Source organism: Macaca mulatta, chromosome 7 (genome assembly GCF_049350105.2).
Source record: "Macaca mulatta isolate MMU2019108-1 chromosome 7, T2T-MMU8v2.0, whole genome shotgun sequence".
Lineage (NCBI taxonomy): Eukaryota > Metazoa > Chordata > Mammalia > Primates > Cercopithecidae > Macaca > Macaca mulatta.
In genome coordinates, this window is record NC_133412.1 from 15296339 (window position 1) to 15311246 (window position 14908).

At 35.3% G+C, this 14908-nt stretch overlaps 1 protein-coding gene and 1 long non-coding RNA gene across 2 annotated transcripts in view; one reads left to right on the plus strand and one right to left on the minus strand.

The window, feature by feature from the left end:
- Window positions 1–14159, plus strand: part of TMCO5A (transmembrane and coiled-coil domains 5A) — a 61375-nt gene extending 47216 nt beyond the window's left edge. The window contains exons 13-14 of the mRNA XM_077938702.1: window positions 12533–12602; window positions 13691–14159. Coding sequence (XP_077794828.1) covers window positions 12533–12550 — 18 coding nt within the window. The 3' untranslated portion in view covers window positions 12551–12602; window positions 13691–14159. The remainder of the gene's footprint in view (window positions 1–12532; window positions 12603–13690) is intronic.
- On the minus strand, window positions 457–7388 carry LOC144329719 (uncharacterized). Its single transcript, XR_013395319.1, has 2 exons — window positions 4713–7388; window positions 457–808 (listed from the first exon to the last, which is right to left on the minus strand). It is a non-coding gene; the product is annotated as an uncharacterized LOC144329719 (long non-coding RNA).
- Window positions 14160–14908: the final 749 nt, after the last annotated feature.

The following is a 14908-nucleotide window of genomic DNA, read 5'->3' on the forward strand; positions in this document are numbered from 1 at the left end:
CATCATAAAAAAGTACTTTCACACATTGTGGTTTTAGAATCAATTTATTTTAAGAAAACTTTTTTTAAAATTTTTCTTTCATGAATATTTCATTATTCATCACTCTATTTTCTCTGCTGTAGCTAAGCAGAATAGTGCTGAGAAAACAGTTCAAAAGTTATTGTAGAGGATTCAAATCTCCACTGGCAGCTTAAAATCTACAAAATTTTCCCTTTTGTTGTTTAAAGTAAAGGTAAATGTTGACTGCATTCTTTGGAATCATACCCAGAATATAGTTGCTGAGGGTGAGAATACAATGTACAAATGTTTGCTCAGGAGGTAAAGAAAGCCAGCACAAAAAAAAAAAAAAAAAAAAAAAAAAAAAAAAAAAAAAAAAAAAAAACTGGCCCCAGAAGGCAGAGCAAGCCAGCAAAATAGTTTTGCCATGTAACAGTATTACTGTAGAAGGAGATTCACTGGTATTTTAAATGGTTTTATTTTAAAAGATAAGGAAGAAAGGAAGAGAGAAAGATTCCTTGCCAGTATAAACTTTTGACAATGAACAGCTGCCACTTTATGTGCTTTTATTTTACTGCACCTATTAACTGTGCTTCCTTAAAATGATTTAAAGTTTTTGATTTTATAATACTCAGAAACTCAGGTCTTAAAGGCAACATCCAATGGTTAAAATCATTGCTTTAAAAATACCTTTCTAGCTGGGCACAGTGACAAGCGCATGTAGTCTCAGCTACTCAGGAGACTGGGGTGGGAGGATCACTTGAGCCCAGGAGTTCAAGGCTAGCCAGGGAAGCATGGCCGCACCCTGTCTCTGAAAATATAAAAAACAAAATACATTTCTGATAAGAAGCAAAACTAATAGCTGCTTTTCTGTGTTTACAGTGCAGACCTGGGAAGGTGACATTTTTATGTAGCATGAGGTCACAGCCTGACTAGAAACTATTGTAGGGGAGATAAACAGCTGTTGGCTGGCTAGCTTGCTTCTCCTGATGAATATTTACAGCAGAGACTGGCTATAGATGCCAGCGGCTGGCCTTCCCAACAGTGTCCTAATCATTACAGACAACTGAGCAGCCTGCATGGGCCTTTGAAGCAGTGTATTCCCTTACGATTTGACCACGGTAGCCTGTTTCCCTCATGAACAGTAGTGGCCACTATTCCATGACACTCGTGGGATCTCTTCAGCAGCTAGTCATTCATGTCAGCAAATTATATTCCTGCTAGATGCGGAACAGATGGACCAACGTCCAAGATAACAGCAAACTTGTCCCATTTTTCACAGGTTCATAGGCTCTAGCCAGATTTGAGCATCAAGAGAATAGGTGTGGAAAACTTAGATGTGGATGATAAAGTATTTGAGTATCAATCCCAAGGGCTGAGTCACTGCCTACAATTTTAATCCGCCTGAAATCTTCAGAATATGCATCCTGAGTGAATTTCTTTATGAAGTATGTGTCCTCATACCTATGCCCACATTGAAGCAGGACTTCACACTTTGACAAGTGCCAGAGATAGCTCTCACTCCACAATGTCACATATATTAGGTTACAATAATCTTATGTCTTTATAATTCTATATCTTATATATTACAATTATATACATATATATGACATCCATTATATAATATTTTATGTATTATATATTATCTCTATATAATAGATATATATTTTTATGATATATATATTTTCATATATTGTATATTATATATACTATTATATAATATAAAATAATTATATATTATATCTGATATATAATATAGATATATAGTAGATGATATCTTATATATCAAATATAATATATTAACACATGTTATATGATATATAAATATAATTATATAAGTATCTATAATATATAAATATGATATTTAAATAATATATAAATATATAATATATAAATATATTGGGTTATATTATATAACAGACATATATAATAGGTATTATATTTCACATATATGTGAGTGTATATATATATATATATGTGTATCTATATGATTCATGAGAACAAAGGCAAAGGATGCCTGTCAGTCATCATACTGCAGAAACTGAATCATCCCCTTGGACATGTTTATTTTTTCTATTCATAGTCCTTTCTCTTCCCATCTCTTTAGTCAATCTACCTTTCCCTTCTTCATCACAGCCTAAAAAAAAACTGCTGCCTAGAACCATTCAGCTCTCTCTCTTATGTTTTCTACTGAGTAAAACTAAAGTTTAGGAGCTATCTGTACAGTAAGCTGAGTTCATTCTACCATGTACATGCAAGTGTGTCAGCAGACCCAGAAAGAGCATGTCATGTGCTTGCCATGACATTCACCTCTCCCCCTTATATAGACATGATAATGATCCATTTATGGCCACTTACGATGTGCTAGGCACTTCACTTTAGTGCTTCATGTGCATCATTGTTTTATACAATCTTCTAAGGTAGATATCATTATGCTCAGTTTCAGTTCACAAATAAGACAGCTTCTAAGAGTAAACAGCACAACCTACGTTCTGAGTTGAAAAAAATAGGATATATGCCTGTGTCTGGCCCCAAAGCTTGGCCTGTCTGTAAAACCTCTATTGCTTCTGACAACAGGCATTGAGCAGATGGCTAGCGAGGGAGATGTTGGGGCACAGCCCAGGGTAGGGGAAAGTTCACCTACCTGTGAAAGGAGAAATCCCAACCTTGACTACATTTATAGAAGAACCAGGTACCAGAGGGACTCTCAAATCACAGACTCATAGAATTGGCAATAAATTTAGAGAATGTTTCTCAGGTACCATGAGGTACTTTCCCAAGACAACACAATTAATTAGTGACAAAACTAGAATAAGAACCCAGTCTTGTGAGTCCTTTTTTTCTCTTTTTTTTTTTTTTTTTTTTTTGAGACAGAGTTTTGCTCTTGTTGCCAGGCTGGAGTGCAATGGCATGATCTTGGCCCACTGCAACTTCCGCTTCCCAGGTTCAGACGATTCTCCTGCCTCAGCCTCCCAAGTAGCTGGGATTACAGGCATGTGCCACCTACATCCAGCTAATTTTTGTACTTTTAGTAGAGACGGGGTTTCACCATGTTGGTCAGGCTGGTCTCGAACTCCTGACCTCAGGTGATCCGCCCACCTTGGTCTCCCAAAGTGCTGGGATTGTCAACTACACTTATGTCTTCTGAGGTCATGAGAGGATACATGTTGCTCATCTAAGTCTTCTAAGTCTTATGTATTCTAAGTGTTGCCTCTGGGTAAATAAAACTTCATATTCCTCTCCCTGCTTCTGGAGAAAGTAAGGGGGGCAGGGTAGAGAAGAAAGGATAACACTTGAAATACATGAAGCTTTTTTTAGCAGAGCACATTAATAAATCTTAAGCTGTGTAAAGTGTGAATGAGGGAGGAGGTGGTAAGTGCTAGAGCTAAAATGCTCTTCATAATAATATCAGGATTTTTTTTTATCACAACTGGGAGACAGAGAAGCAGCAGGAGAGAAAGCTGAACAATGTCATGAGACTCTGAAATCTAAGTTGGTGGAAATGGAGAAGGGACTTTCAGAGGACCAGAAAAGCTAGTACTAAAGTTAGAATATTTTCTAAACAGCGCTGCAACATGAGCACATGATTACTTCAATATCCAGTAAAATCTACCACACATAGTTGTAGATATTTGCTTGTGCAAGTTGCTTCTTGTTGTCTCGTTGTTATGGTTTGAATGCATGTGTACTTTCAAATTTCATATATTGAAACCTATCACCAAGACAATGGAATTAGAAGGCAGGGTCTTTGGGAGGTGATTAATATCCTTAAAAAAGAGGCTGCAGAGAACATTTGTCTTTTTTTTTTTTCTTTTTCTTTTTTTTTTTTGCCCTTCTGCTCTTCCACCTTGTGAGGACACAGCAACAAGGTGCCCTCTTGGAAGCAGAAAGCAGCTCTCACCAGACATCAAATTTGCCAGCACATTGATCTTGGATTCCCCACCCTTCAGAACTGTGAGACATTTCTGTTGTTCATAACTTACCCTGTCTATGGTATTTTGTTATAGCAGGAGAAATGGACTAAGATACTCTTACAAGTGAATTTTGGAAGAAAGAAAGAGTCATGTCTGAACTTTAGGTCAGCGCTGGATCAGAGATAAATAGCCATTAGTTACAGAATGAAGTATTCAACAAATACTAGGAGAAGGTATTTGTAGAAATTTTCGGGGGAAAAAAAACCAACAGAACAGAACACAGAATGGGGGATGAAGAAAGGCAATCTTAGAATCAAAGAGTGGGTGGCTTCTGCTGACATCTAGATTATAGAAGATTCTTCAACAGTGTTGTCTTCTTTCCTCTTCATTCTCTCAAAGGAGTCAATAACTTTCCCACCACACAAGAGGCAAACCATGTGGAAGGTTATAGAATTCCACCAGATTTTAATTGTGAGGTTGTAGGGTAGGTAGGTGTTAATTTTTCTCCTAAAATTAGAATGATTTTCCCTGGGTTTTATTATTGGATTCCATGCTCTGTTGTAAGAATATTTTAATGCAAATGAACTAAAATTGTATAATTTTTTGCTGTCATCTTTCATCCAAAGCACATAAAATTCCTAAGTTTCACTCAAAGTTCTAGCAGTACATTGTAAATTTCTTAAAGTACTGTGGATAACTATAGAAAATGTTGTACTTCACTATGCTAAGAAAATATTTTTTAAACAAAATTTTCTGTTTATTCTATTTTTAGAAAATAATCAGTTAAATTGACTTTCTCACCTCTAGACACTTCTCGGAGAACCATGAAAACAAATTCAAGGCAGAATAGTGACCTTCCTTGAGTCCCTTTAATTCGTCATCTGCATCTGCGTCTCCATTCTGATGCAAGTAGATGGAAGTTTTGCCTTGGTCATTCCTAGCTGTTAATTGAAAACACTCTGTTATCTTTTCTAAAATCAAGTTACGTTCTTGAGATTGTATTTATTTTTAAAAAATTCTGAAACTCAATTTCTTACTAATTCATATTCGCTTTTTTAAAATGAACTTGTACCATATTCTCTGTAGAGTTAATATCTTGGTTGGAACCTTTCCACTCAAGAAATAAATGGTCCAGTGAAGAAAGTAATATGCCATTATCATCCTTATGCTTTGAAAATCTGTAGAATTTTGGAACTAGAAAAAACAACTGAGACAATTGAGTTCTAGAGAAGTTAAGTGACTTACCTTGGGTTACACAGACAACTAGTAATAGAAGGCAGAACACACAGTATCATAGAAACTTGGGTTTATGAGATTTTGAAGGGCAGTCCAGTCTCTCAAATACATTTTTAAAGAGAGGCTTGAACATAGTGAACATCTAACAAATAGAAATTAAATGAATGTAGAAATGGACATACTGACCAGCCTTGTAATTACTCAGCTTCTGCTTAGAAGCCATAAGGAAAACTCCCAATAAAAGCATTTTCTAAATTTGAAATATAACTGAATAAAAATCTTTCTGATAGAAGCAAAAAAAGAGCCAAGGGGGTAAGGAATAGGGTGTGTGTGTGTGTGTGTGTGTGTGTGTGTGTGTGTGTGTAAATAAAACATTTTTTATTGTGGTAAAAAACGCATACAAAATTTTTCGTCTTAATCATTTTTAAGTGTGCAGCTCAGCAGCATTAAGTACATTCACACTTTTGTGTAACCATCACTGCCATCCATCTCCAGAACTCTTTTTATCTTGCAAAGCTGAAACTCTGTACCCATTAAACAATAACACCCCATTTCCCTTTCTCCCAGTCCCTGGAAAACACTAATCAACTTTCTGTCTATGAATTTGACTACTTTAGGTACCTCAGATAAATGGAATTACACAGTATTGGTCTTTTCATGATTGGCTTATTTCACTTTATATGTCTTCAAGGTTCATCCACATTGCAGCATACAACAAGATTCCCTTTCTTTTTAAGACTGAATGATTCATCTATTAATTCCACATTTTAGCTATTGTGAATAATGCTGCTATGAACGTGAGGGTACAGATATCTCTTCAAGATTTTGCGTTGAATTCTGGCTACATATCCAGAAGGAGAATTGTTGAATCACATGATAATTCTGTTTTGAATTTTCTAAGGAACTACCACACTGTTTTCCACACGGTACCTGCCCCACTTTACATTTTGACCAATAGTGCACAAGAGTTCCAATATCTCCACACCTTCATCAACGTATGTTTTTTGTATTTTTGATAGTAGTCATCCTAATGGGTGTAAGGTGATATCTCACTATGTTTTTTATTTTCACTTTTCTAATAATTAATGATGTTTGGCATCCTTTCATGTGCTTACTGACCATTTGTTTGTATCGTCTTTGGAGCAATGTCTGTTAAAGTAATTTGCCTATTTTTAATCAAGTTGTTTGTTGTTATTGTTGAGTTCTCTCTATATTCAGGATATTAATCCCTTATCAGACATATACTTTGCAAATATTTTCTCTCGTTTTGTGGGTTGCCTTTTTCCTCTGTTAATTAAGTCTTTTGAGGCCAAAAGTTTTTAATTTTTATGAAGATCAATTTGCTGTTGTTTTTGTTTTGTTGCTTAGGCCTTTGGCGTTATATCTAAAAAATTGCCAAACTCAGTGTTATAAAGACTTTGTCCTGTGTCATCTTTTATGTTTAGGCTTTTGATCCATTTTGAGTTAATTTTTGCATACAGTGTTTTGTAGTCATATAGTTTTCCCAGGACTCTATGTTGAAAATACTAACCTTTCCCCCATTGAATTGTCTTGGCACCCTTATCAAAAGTCATTTGACCATATATGTGAGGATTTATTTCTGGGCTTTCTATTCTGTTCCATTGGCCTATATGTCTGTCTTTATGCCAGCACCACTCTGGTTTGATTACTATGGCTTTTTAGTAAGTTTTGAAATCAGGAAGTATAAGCCTCCCACTTTCTTTTTAAAGATTATTTTAGCTATTTATCATCTCTTAAGATTCCATGTAAATTTTAGGATAAGCTTTTCTCTTTCTGCCCAAAAAAAAGTCATTGGGATTTTGATAGGGATTGTATTGAATTCGTATACCACTTTGGGTAACATTGACATCTTATCAATTTTAAGTCTTTTAATCCATGAATGTAAAATGTCTTTCTATTTATTTATTCTTTAATTTATTTCAGCAATGTTTCATAATTTTCTCTCTCTTTTACTTCCTAGGTTAATACTTAAGCATTTTATAATTTTTGAAGCTATTGTAAATGAAATTTTATTAATTTCCTCTTCAGATTGTTTATTGTTAGTGTGTAGAAATGCAAGTGATTTTTGTTTATTTTGTTTCCTGCTACTTTGCTGAATTCATTTCTTATTTTAACAATTTTATTAGGTGAAATCTTTCGAGTTTTCCACGTATAAAATCATGCCATCTGTAAACAGAGATACTTTTACTTCTTCCTTTCCAATTTAAATGTCTTTTTACTTCTTTTTCTTGCCTTATTGCTCTGGCTAGAACTTCCAGTACTATGTTGAATAGAAATGGCAAACATAGGCATCCTTTCCTTGTTTCTGATCTAAGAGGAAAAGCTTTTAGTCTTTCACCATTGAGTATGATGTTTGCTGTGAGTTTTTTCAAGTATGATTTTTATTATGTTGAGGTAGTTTTGTTGTATTTCTAGTTTGTTGATTGTTTTTAAAATCACAAATGGTGTTAAATTTTGTTAAAGGCCCTTTCTGCGTCAATTGAGATAACTATGTAATTTTTCCTTTATTCTGTTAATGTGGTATATTACATTGATCAATTTTCACATGTTGGACCATCCTTGCATTCCAGGAATAAATTCCATTTGATCATGGTGTATAATCTCTTTAGTATGCTGTTAAATTTAGTTTGCTAGTATTTTGTTAAAGATTTTGCATCGATGTTCATAAAGGATATTGCTTTGTAGTTTTCTTTTCTTGCAGTGTTTTTGTCTGGCTTTTGTATCAGGACAATGCTGGCCTCATAGAATTAGTTAGGATGTAATTCCTCCTATACGATATTTTTCAAAAGTTTGAGAATTGGTATTACTTCTTCTCTAAATGTTTGGTACATTTCCCCAGTGATGCCATCAGGCCCAGGGTTTTCTTTATTGGGATTTTTTATTGCAGTCTTCTTACTAGTTATAGGCATATTCGGGTTTTCTAATTCTTCATGCTTCAGTCTTGGTAGGTTTTGTGTTTCTAAGAATTTATAAATTTCTTCCAGGTTATTTAATGTGTTAAAATTATTCATAGTACTCTCTTATAATCCTTTTAATTTCTGTAACATCAATAATAATCCTTTAATTTCTGATTTTAGTAATTTGAGTCTTCTTTTTCTTAGTTTATCTAGCCAAAGGTTTGTCAGTTTGTTGATACTTTTGAAGAACCAACTTTTGGTTATGCTAATTTTCTCTATTATTAAAAAAATTTTCTGCTCTAATCTTTATTATTTGTTTCTTCCTGCTAGCTTTGGGTTCAGTGTGTTATTTTCTTACTTTCTTAAATTATTATAGATTTAAATTGTTTATTTGAGATTTTTCTCAAATGTAAGTGTTTATATCTACAAATTTCCCCCTCAGCACTGTTTTTGCTGCATTCAATAAGTTTTGGTATGTTGTGTTTTCATTTTCATTTGTCTCAAGATATTTTCTAATTTCCCTTGTAATTTCTTCTTGGATGCATTGGTTAAGTGTGTTTTTCCACAAATTCATGAATTTTCCAATTTTTCTCTCTGTTATTTATTTCTTCCTTCATCCCACTATAGTTAGGAAAGAGGCTCTCTTAACACATTCATGCTGCTATAACAGAATACCACAGACTGGGTAATTTACAAAGAACGGTTTTGGAAGGTGGGAAGTCCAATATCAGGTGCCAGAATCTTATGAATGTCTTCTTGCTACATTCTAACATTGTGGAAGAGGGAAGCACAAAAGGTGGATGAACACTGTCCTCACATGGCGTAAGAGCAGAAGAAAACCCACTCCTACGTGCCATTTTTGTAACAGCATTTTGTAACGGCATGAGGGGAGAGTTCTCCCAAAAGCCCCACTTCTCAACACGGCCACAAGTTCCTAACACATAAATTTGGAGAACATATTCAGACCATAGAAGATACTTTATATTATATCTCTATTTCTAAATCTATTGAGACTTAATTTCTGATCTATCATAGGTTTCTCCTGAAGAATGTTCCATATGAACCTGAGAAGAAGGTTAATTCTGCTGTTGTTGAATAAAGTGCTCTGTATATGTCTGTTAGATCTGGTTGCTAATTGTGTTGTTCAAGTCTTCTATTTTCTTATTCATCTTCTATCTGGTTGTTCTATCCATTATTGACAGTGAGCTATTAAAGTCTTCAACCATTATTGTAAATCTACTTCTCCCTCCAATTCTGTTTTTGTTTCATATATTTTGATGGTCTGTTAGTAGGTGTAAAATTATTGTATCTTTTTGCTGTATAGAAATTTCTATTAAAATATAATGTCCTTCTTTGTTCCTTGTAATTGTTTTAATCTGAAGTCAATTTTGCCAGATATAAGTATAGCCACTCCTGCTCTCTTGTGGTCACAAGTTGCATGGACTATCTTTTCCCATCATTTTACTGTTAACGTATTCATATCTCTGGATCTAAAGTGAATCACTTGATGATAGCATATAGTTGGATCATGTGTGGGTTTTTTTTAAATTTATTCTGCCAATCTCTGTCTTTTCATTGGATAATTTAATCTATTTATATTTAAAGCACTTACTGATAACAATAAACTGATTTTAGTCATTTTGCTATATTTTTCTATATACCTTATAGCTTTTTTCACCCTCATTTCCTGCATTACTGTCTTCTTTTGTGTCTAGTTGATTTTTATATTGAAATGCTGTAATTTCCTTCTAATTTCCTTTTGTATATATTCTATAGCCATTTTTATGATTGCTGTGGGGATTACATTTAACATCCTCAAGTTATAATGCTCTCATTTCAATTTATATCAGCCTAACTTTACTAACATACAAAACCTCTGCTCCTATAGAGCTCCATCCTCACATCCTTTCAGTTATTGATGCACTGAATAACTGTATTGATGAATAAATGTATTGATGCAATTATATCTTTATACATTGTGTGTCCAAAAGTATAATTGTTTTATGCATCAATTTTATAAACTACATAAAAAACAAAATGTGGAACTACAAATCAAAGTTTCCATAACACTAACTTTTAGACTAGTAATTTTTTAAAATGTTAGTCTCTTAAATCATGTAGAAAACAAAAAGTAGAGTTACAAACCAAAGTTAAGATAATACTAACTTTTATAATTGCCCAGATATTTACCTTTACTGAGATCTTTGTTTCTCCGTACAGCTTCCAGTTACTGTCTTGAATATTCTCAAGTGCACATGGAACATTTCATTTCAACCTGCAGGACTCCTTTTAGTTTTTCTTGTGGGACATGTCTAGTGGTAATGAATTCTCTCAGCTTTTGTTTATCTGGAAACATCTTCATTTCTCTCTCACTTTTGAAGAACAGTTTTAAATGTTTCTGAAGGACTTTGGCTTCTCATGGTTTGATTATAATGTGTCTCAGTGTGGGTCTCTTTGAGTTCTACTAGTAACATTTTTGAGCTTGATAAATGTTTACATTTATGTCTTTTATCAAATTTGGAAAGTTTTCAGCTATTCTTTCTCTGAATATTCTCTGCTTATCTTTCTCTCCTTCTAGGACTTCCACAACATGTATGCTGGTCTGATGGTGTCCCACAGATCCCTTAGGACCTTTTCACTTTTCTTCCAATAGTCTTATCTTCAAGTTCCTTGATTATTTCTTAGGCTTGCTCAAATCTGTTTTTGAATCCCTTCAATACATTTTTTATTTCATCCAATCTTTGACAAACCTGACAAAAAACAAGCAATGGGGAAAGGACTCCCTATTCAATAAATGGTGCTGGGATAACTGGCTAGCCATATGCAGAAGATTGAAACTGAACCCCTTGCTTATACCATGTACAAAAACCAACTTAAGATGGATTAAAGACTTAAATGTAAAACCCAAATATATATATATATATATATATATATATATATATATATATATATATATAAACAAACCTGGAAAACAACCTAGGCAATAGTATTTTGGCCATAGGAACTGGCAAAGATTTCATGATGAAGACTCCAAAAGCCATTGCAGCAAAAGCAAAACTTGACAAATGGGATTTAAGTAAAGAGTTTCTGCACATCAAAAAAAACTATCAATAAACAGACAGCCTACAGAATGGGAGAAATTATTTGCAAACTATGCATCTGACAAAGGTCTAATATCCAGCATCTATGAAGAACTTAAACAAATTTACAAGAAAAAAACAACTTCATTAAAAAGTGGGCAAAGGACATGAACAGATACTTTTTTAAAGAAGACATACATGCGGCCAACAAGTATATTTTTTAAAAGTTCATTATCACTGATCATTAGAGAAATGCAAATCAAAACCACAGTAAAGTACCATCTCACACCAGTCAGAATGGTTATTATTAAAAGTCAAAAAATAACAGATGCTGCAGAGGTTGTAAAGGAAAAGGAACTTATACACTAGTGGTGGGAGTGTAAATTAGTTCAGCCATTGTGGAAATCAGAGTGGTGATTCCTCAAAGAACTAAAAACAAAACTATCATTTGACCCAGAAATCCCATTACTGGGTATATACCCAAAGAAATATAAATCATTCTATCATAAAGACACATGCACGTATATGTTCACTGCAGTACTATTCACAATAGCAAAGACATGGAATCAATCTAAATGCCTATCAATGGTAGATTAGATTTTTAAGATGTGGTATATAAACACTGTGGAATATTATGCAGCCATAAAAAAGAACTAGGCCATGTTCTTCGGAGGAACATGGATGGAGTTAGAGGCCATTATCCTTGGCAAACTAACATAAGAACAGAAACCCAGATATTGATTGTTCTCACTTATAAGTGGGAGCTAAATTATGAGAACAGATAGACACAAAAGAGGGGAACATCAGACACTGGGGACTACCTGAGAATGGAGGATGGGAAGAGGGAGAGGAGCAGAAAAAAATAACCATTTTGTACTAGGTTTATTACCTGGGTGATAAAATAATCTGTACAACAAACCACAATGAGACGAATTTACCTATATAACAAACTTGTACATGTGCCCCTGAACCTAAAATAGAAGTGTTTTAAGAATTAAAGTATTTACATTTCAGCTATGATACTTTTTAGCTCCAAAATTTTTTAGTTTTTGTTTTACATTTTCTATTTATCAATATTTTCATTCTGTTCATACATTGTTGTGTTTACTTTTCCTAGATCTTCTTTTAAGTCCTTGAGCATCTTTATCAGAGTTGCTTTAAAGTATTTGTCTAGCAAGTTCACCATCTGGATTTTCTTGGGGTTTCTTTTTTTTAAAAATAGGAGCTACATTTTCCCATTTTTTAATATGCTTGGTGATGTTTTTTGTTGAAAAATGAACATCTGGATTATAATGAAGTAATTCTGAAAAGAAGTTTCTCCTCCTTTCCCAGGGTTTGCTAATTTGGTTTTTTTTTATTATTATTATTTTATTTTTGATTGTTATAGACTGTCTGCGAGGGATGAGCCTGAGGTGTTAGCGTTTTCTCAGGTCTTTTGAGCCTGCACCTGTCCCTAGGCATGACAGTAACTCTCTGAATTTCTCTGTATATGTGGTTACTTTTGAATGTCTCAGATTTTAAATATCTGGCTCCCCAAACCAGATTACAATGAAGGGACAGCACATTGAGGGTAGAATATCAAAAGATTGTTGACCCTTTAAATCCTCTGAAAGTTGATTCATCTTTGAGGGAGAGTCTTGCAATGGAGTGGGGAGGGTGTAACAATGGCTGCCTACGTATGTGTCTGCATCTCCAAGATCGAAAATAGCAATCATGGATCAGATCATAGATCCTCAATTTATGAAGGGCAGGGCTTTGAGGCTTACCTGGCTCCCACAATGGGTATGGAGGTGTTGCCTGCCCTTGGGGTGGAGCGTGGAAGATGGGTAGCTGCTTCTCTGCTAAAAGCTGAACTTACCCACAGTTTGTCATCCAAACCTTCCCCTGGAAGTTGTAAGCCTTCAAATAGATTCTAAAGCTCCAGAAGTTAGATCAGATAGGTTTTGCCAGTGCAGTTGTTGTCTGGGTAGGAAGACAGATTCCTGGTGCTTCCTGCTCTACCATCTTCCCAGAATCCTCAACATAATTCAGTTTTATAAAACTGGGGAACCAACCCTAACCCAAAAAAAGAATTTTAACCTCTCCTCCATTGAGTCTTCCTCTGCAGAGCATAGGATCCACTGTGGGTGTCCCTGTGGCCCAGCTGGAAGGTGAGGGAAGTAATACAGTGACAGAGAGGGAGAAGTCTACAGTGAAAGAGTAGTGACCCCAGAGAAAAGAGCCCAAGAGGCTCCCAGGCCACCATTAACAGGCTTCCAAATTAAAACAGTGTTCAGTTAAAAAGGATAATGCAAGACTCGGCTAAGGGAGTAAGGAGCTAGAGAAGGAGAAGCATGACAAGATTTTCCAGTGGCTAGTAGGAAACAAGGCTCAAATATTCCCTGAGCTGGAGTCTCACTATTCTCATGGCTTTTTACCTGGTGCCCCTACCCTCAGATATGGATGTAAGGAAAGAGTTTTAAAAGATTATGCTAAAAGGATACTAAATATACGACTTGATAGTCATTGCAATTAGTTGCGCTCTTGATTCAACCTCTCATTCTAGCTGCTTGATAATCTCTGGGATCCTACATCTGCACTTATAGTGTCAGCCGGTCCACACAGCTTGCTGTCACACTTCAGTTCCATAAATGGCTGCCTACAGAGGAAAGCTTCACATGTGCCTAAAAACTCCCTCCAGATCGTCATCAGCCCGTATTCAATCACAAGAAGGTCTTTCAATCTGAAACTCCAGATATATTAATATCTACAGCTGTACAAGCCAGCCCAGTTCTGGGAAGGAAGGAAGGAAGGGAATGTGTGAAGACAAGAGTGAGTGGTGGGTGGGGAGGACCGTTCTGTATATGTTCCTATCACTTTAGTAGCTCATCAAAGAGAGCAAACGTCAGCACTTCTTGATTTGGTTTTGACTACCCCAAATTTCTACAATTACAGATTCTTGTTTTAAGTCCTGGTAAAACCTTTTCCCTTGGGGCTAGGGAAGTGTGCAAAGGAAAGAATAATACTGGAAGAGTGATTTGTTAGGTGTTCAATGGTGCTACATCTTTATAAGCAACAGCTCTCCCTACCTCCACCTATTTGTGCCCTCCCAACGCCCACATACCAGCCAATCTGGAAATGAGGAAAAACACTACAAAAGAGGAGAAGCAGACTCAGCCCCTCTTTAGGGACCTTGGTGCCAGCTACAAAGGAAAGGCCACTACAGAGGTAAAAAAAAAATCTTTCTCCTAACTTTGCCATCCACTCCCCCATCATGCTCTTAAGACTTAAAGCCACAAGTCAACAGAGCTTCTCCACATTGTTCTTTTTCCCTTTTCATTCGGATTCCAAAATAATCAGAGAAACTCCACATCACCTTCTCACTCCACAGGAGATGAACCATGCAGTTTGGTAAAATTCTTCTGCATCCTGCAATCAGATTTCTATTTCTCCTCGTTTCCTCTGATTTAGCTTTCATTTCTTGGACAATAATGGTTAGAAAGTTGCCTCAGTAACAAGCCTTGGCATTTCTCACAAAGTCCAAATTGGTAACTTCCACTGAAGAGCCCAGTGGCTAATCCCAAATGTGCTCTCTAATTTATGCTCTGTCTGATCCAAAACTGCTCTGTGAATTTCCCACCATCATGTTCCTGCAGTTCAGTCAGTCATTTTGTAGAAGCACATGATCCTTAGGATCCCAGCAGTATATGGCACTGCTGCAAAAAATATTTTTATCTCTGGCTGCTCTGTGATGACTCAGAAAATATATAAGACATAGATGAGA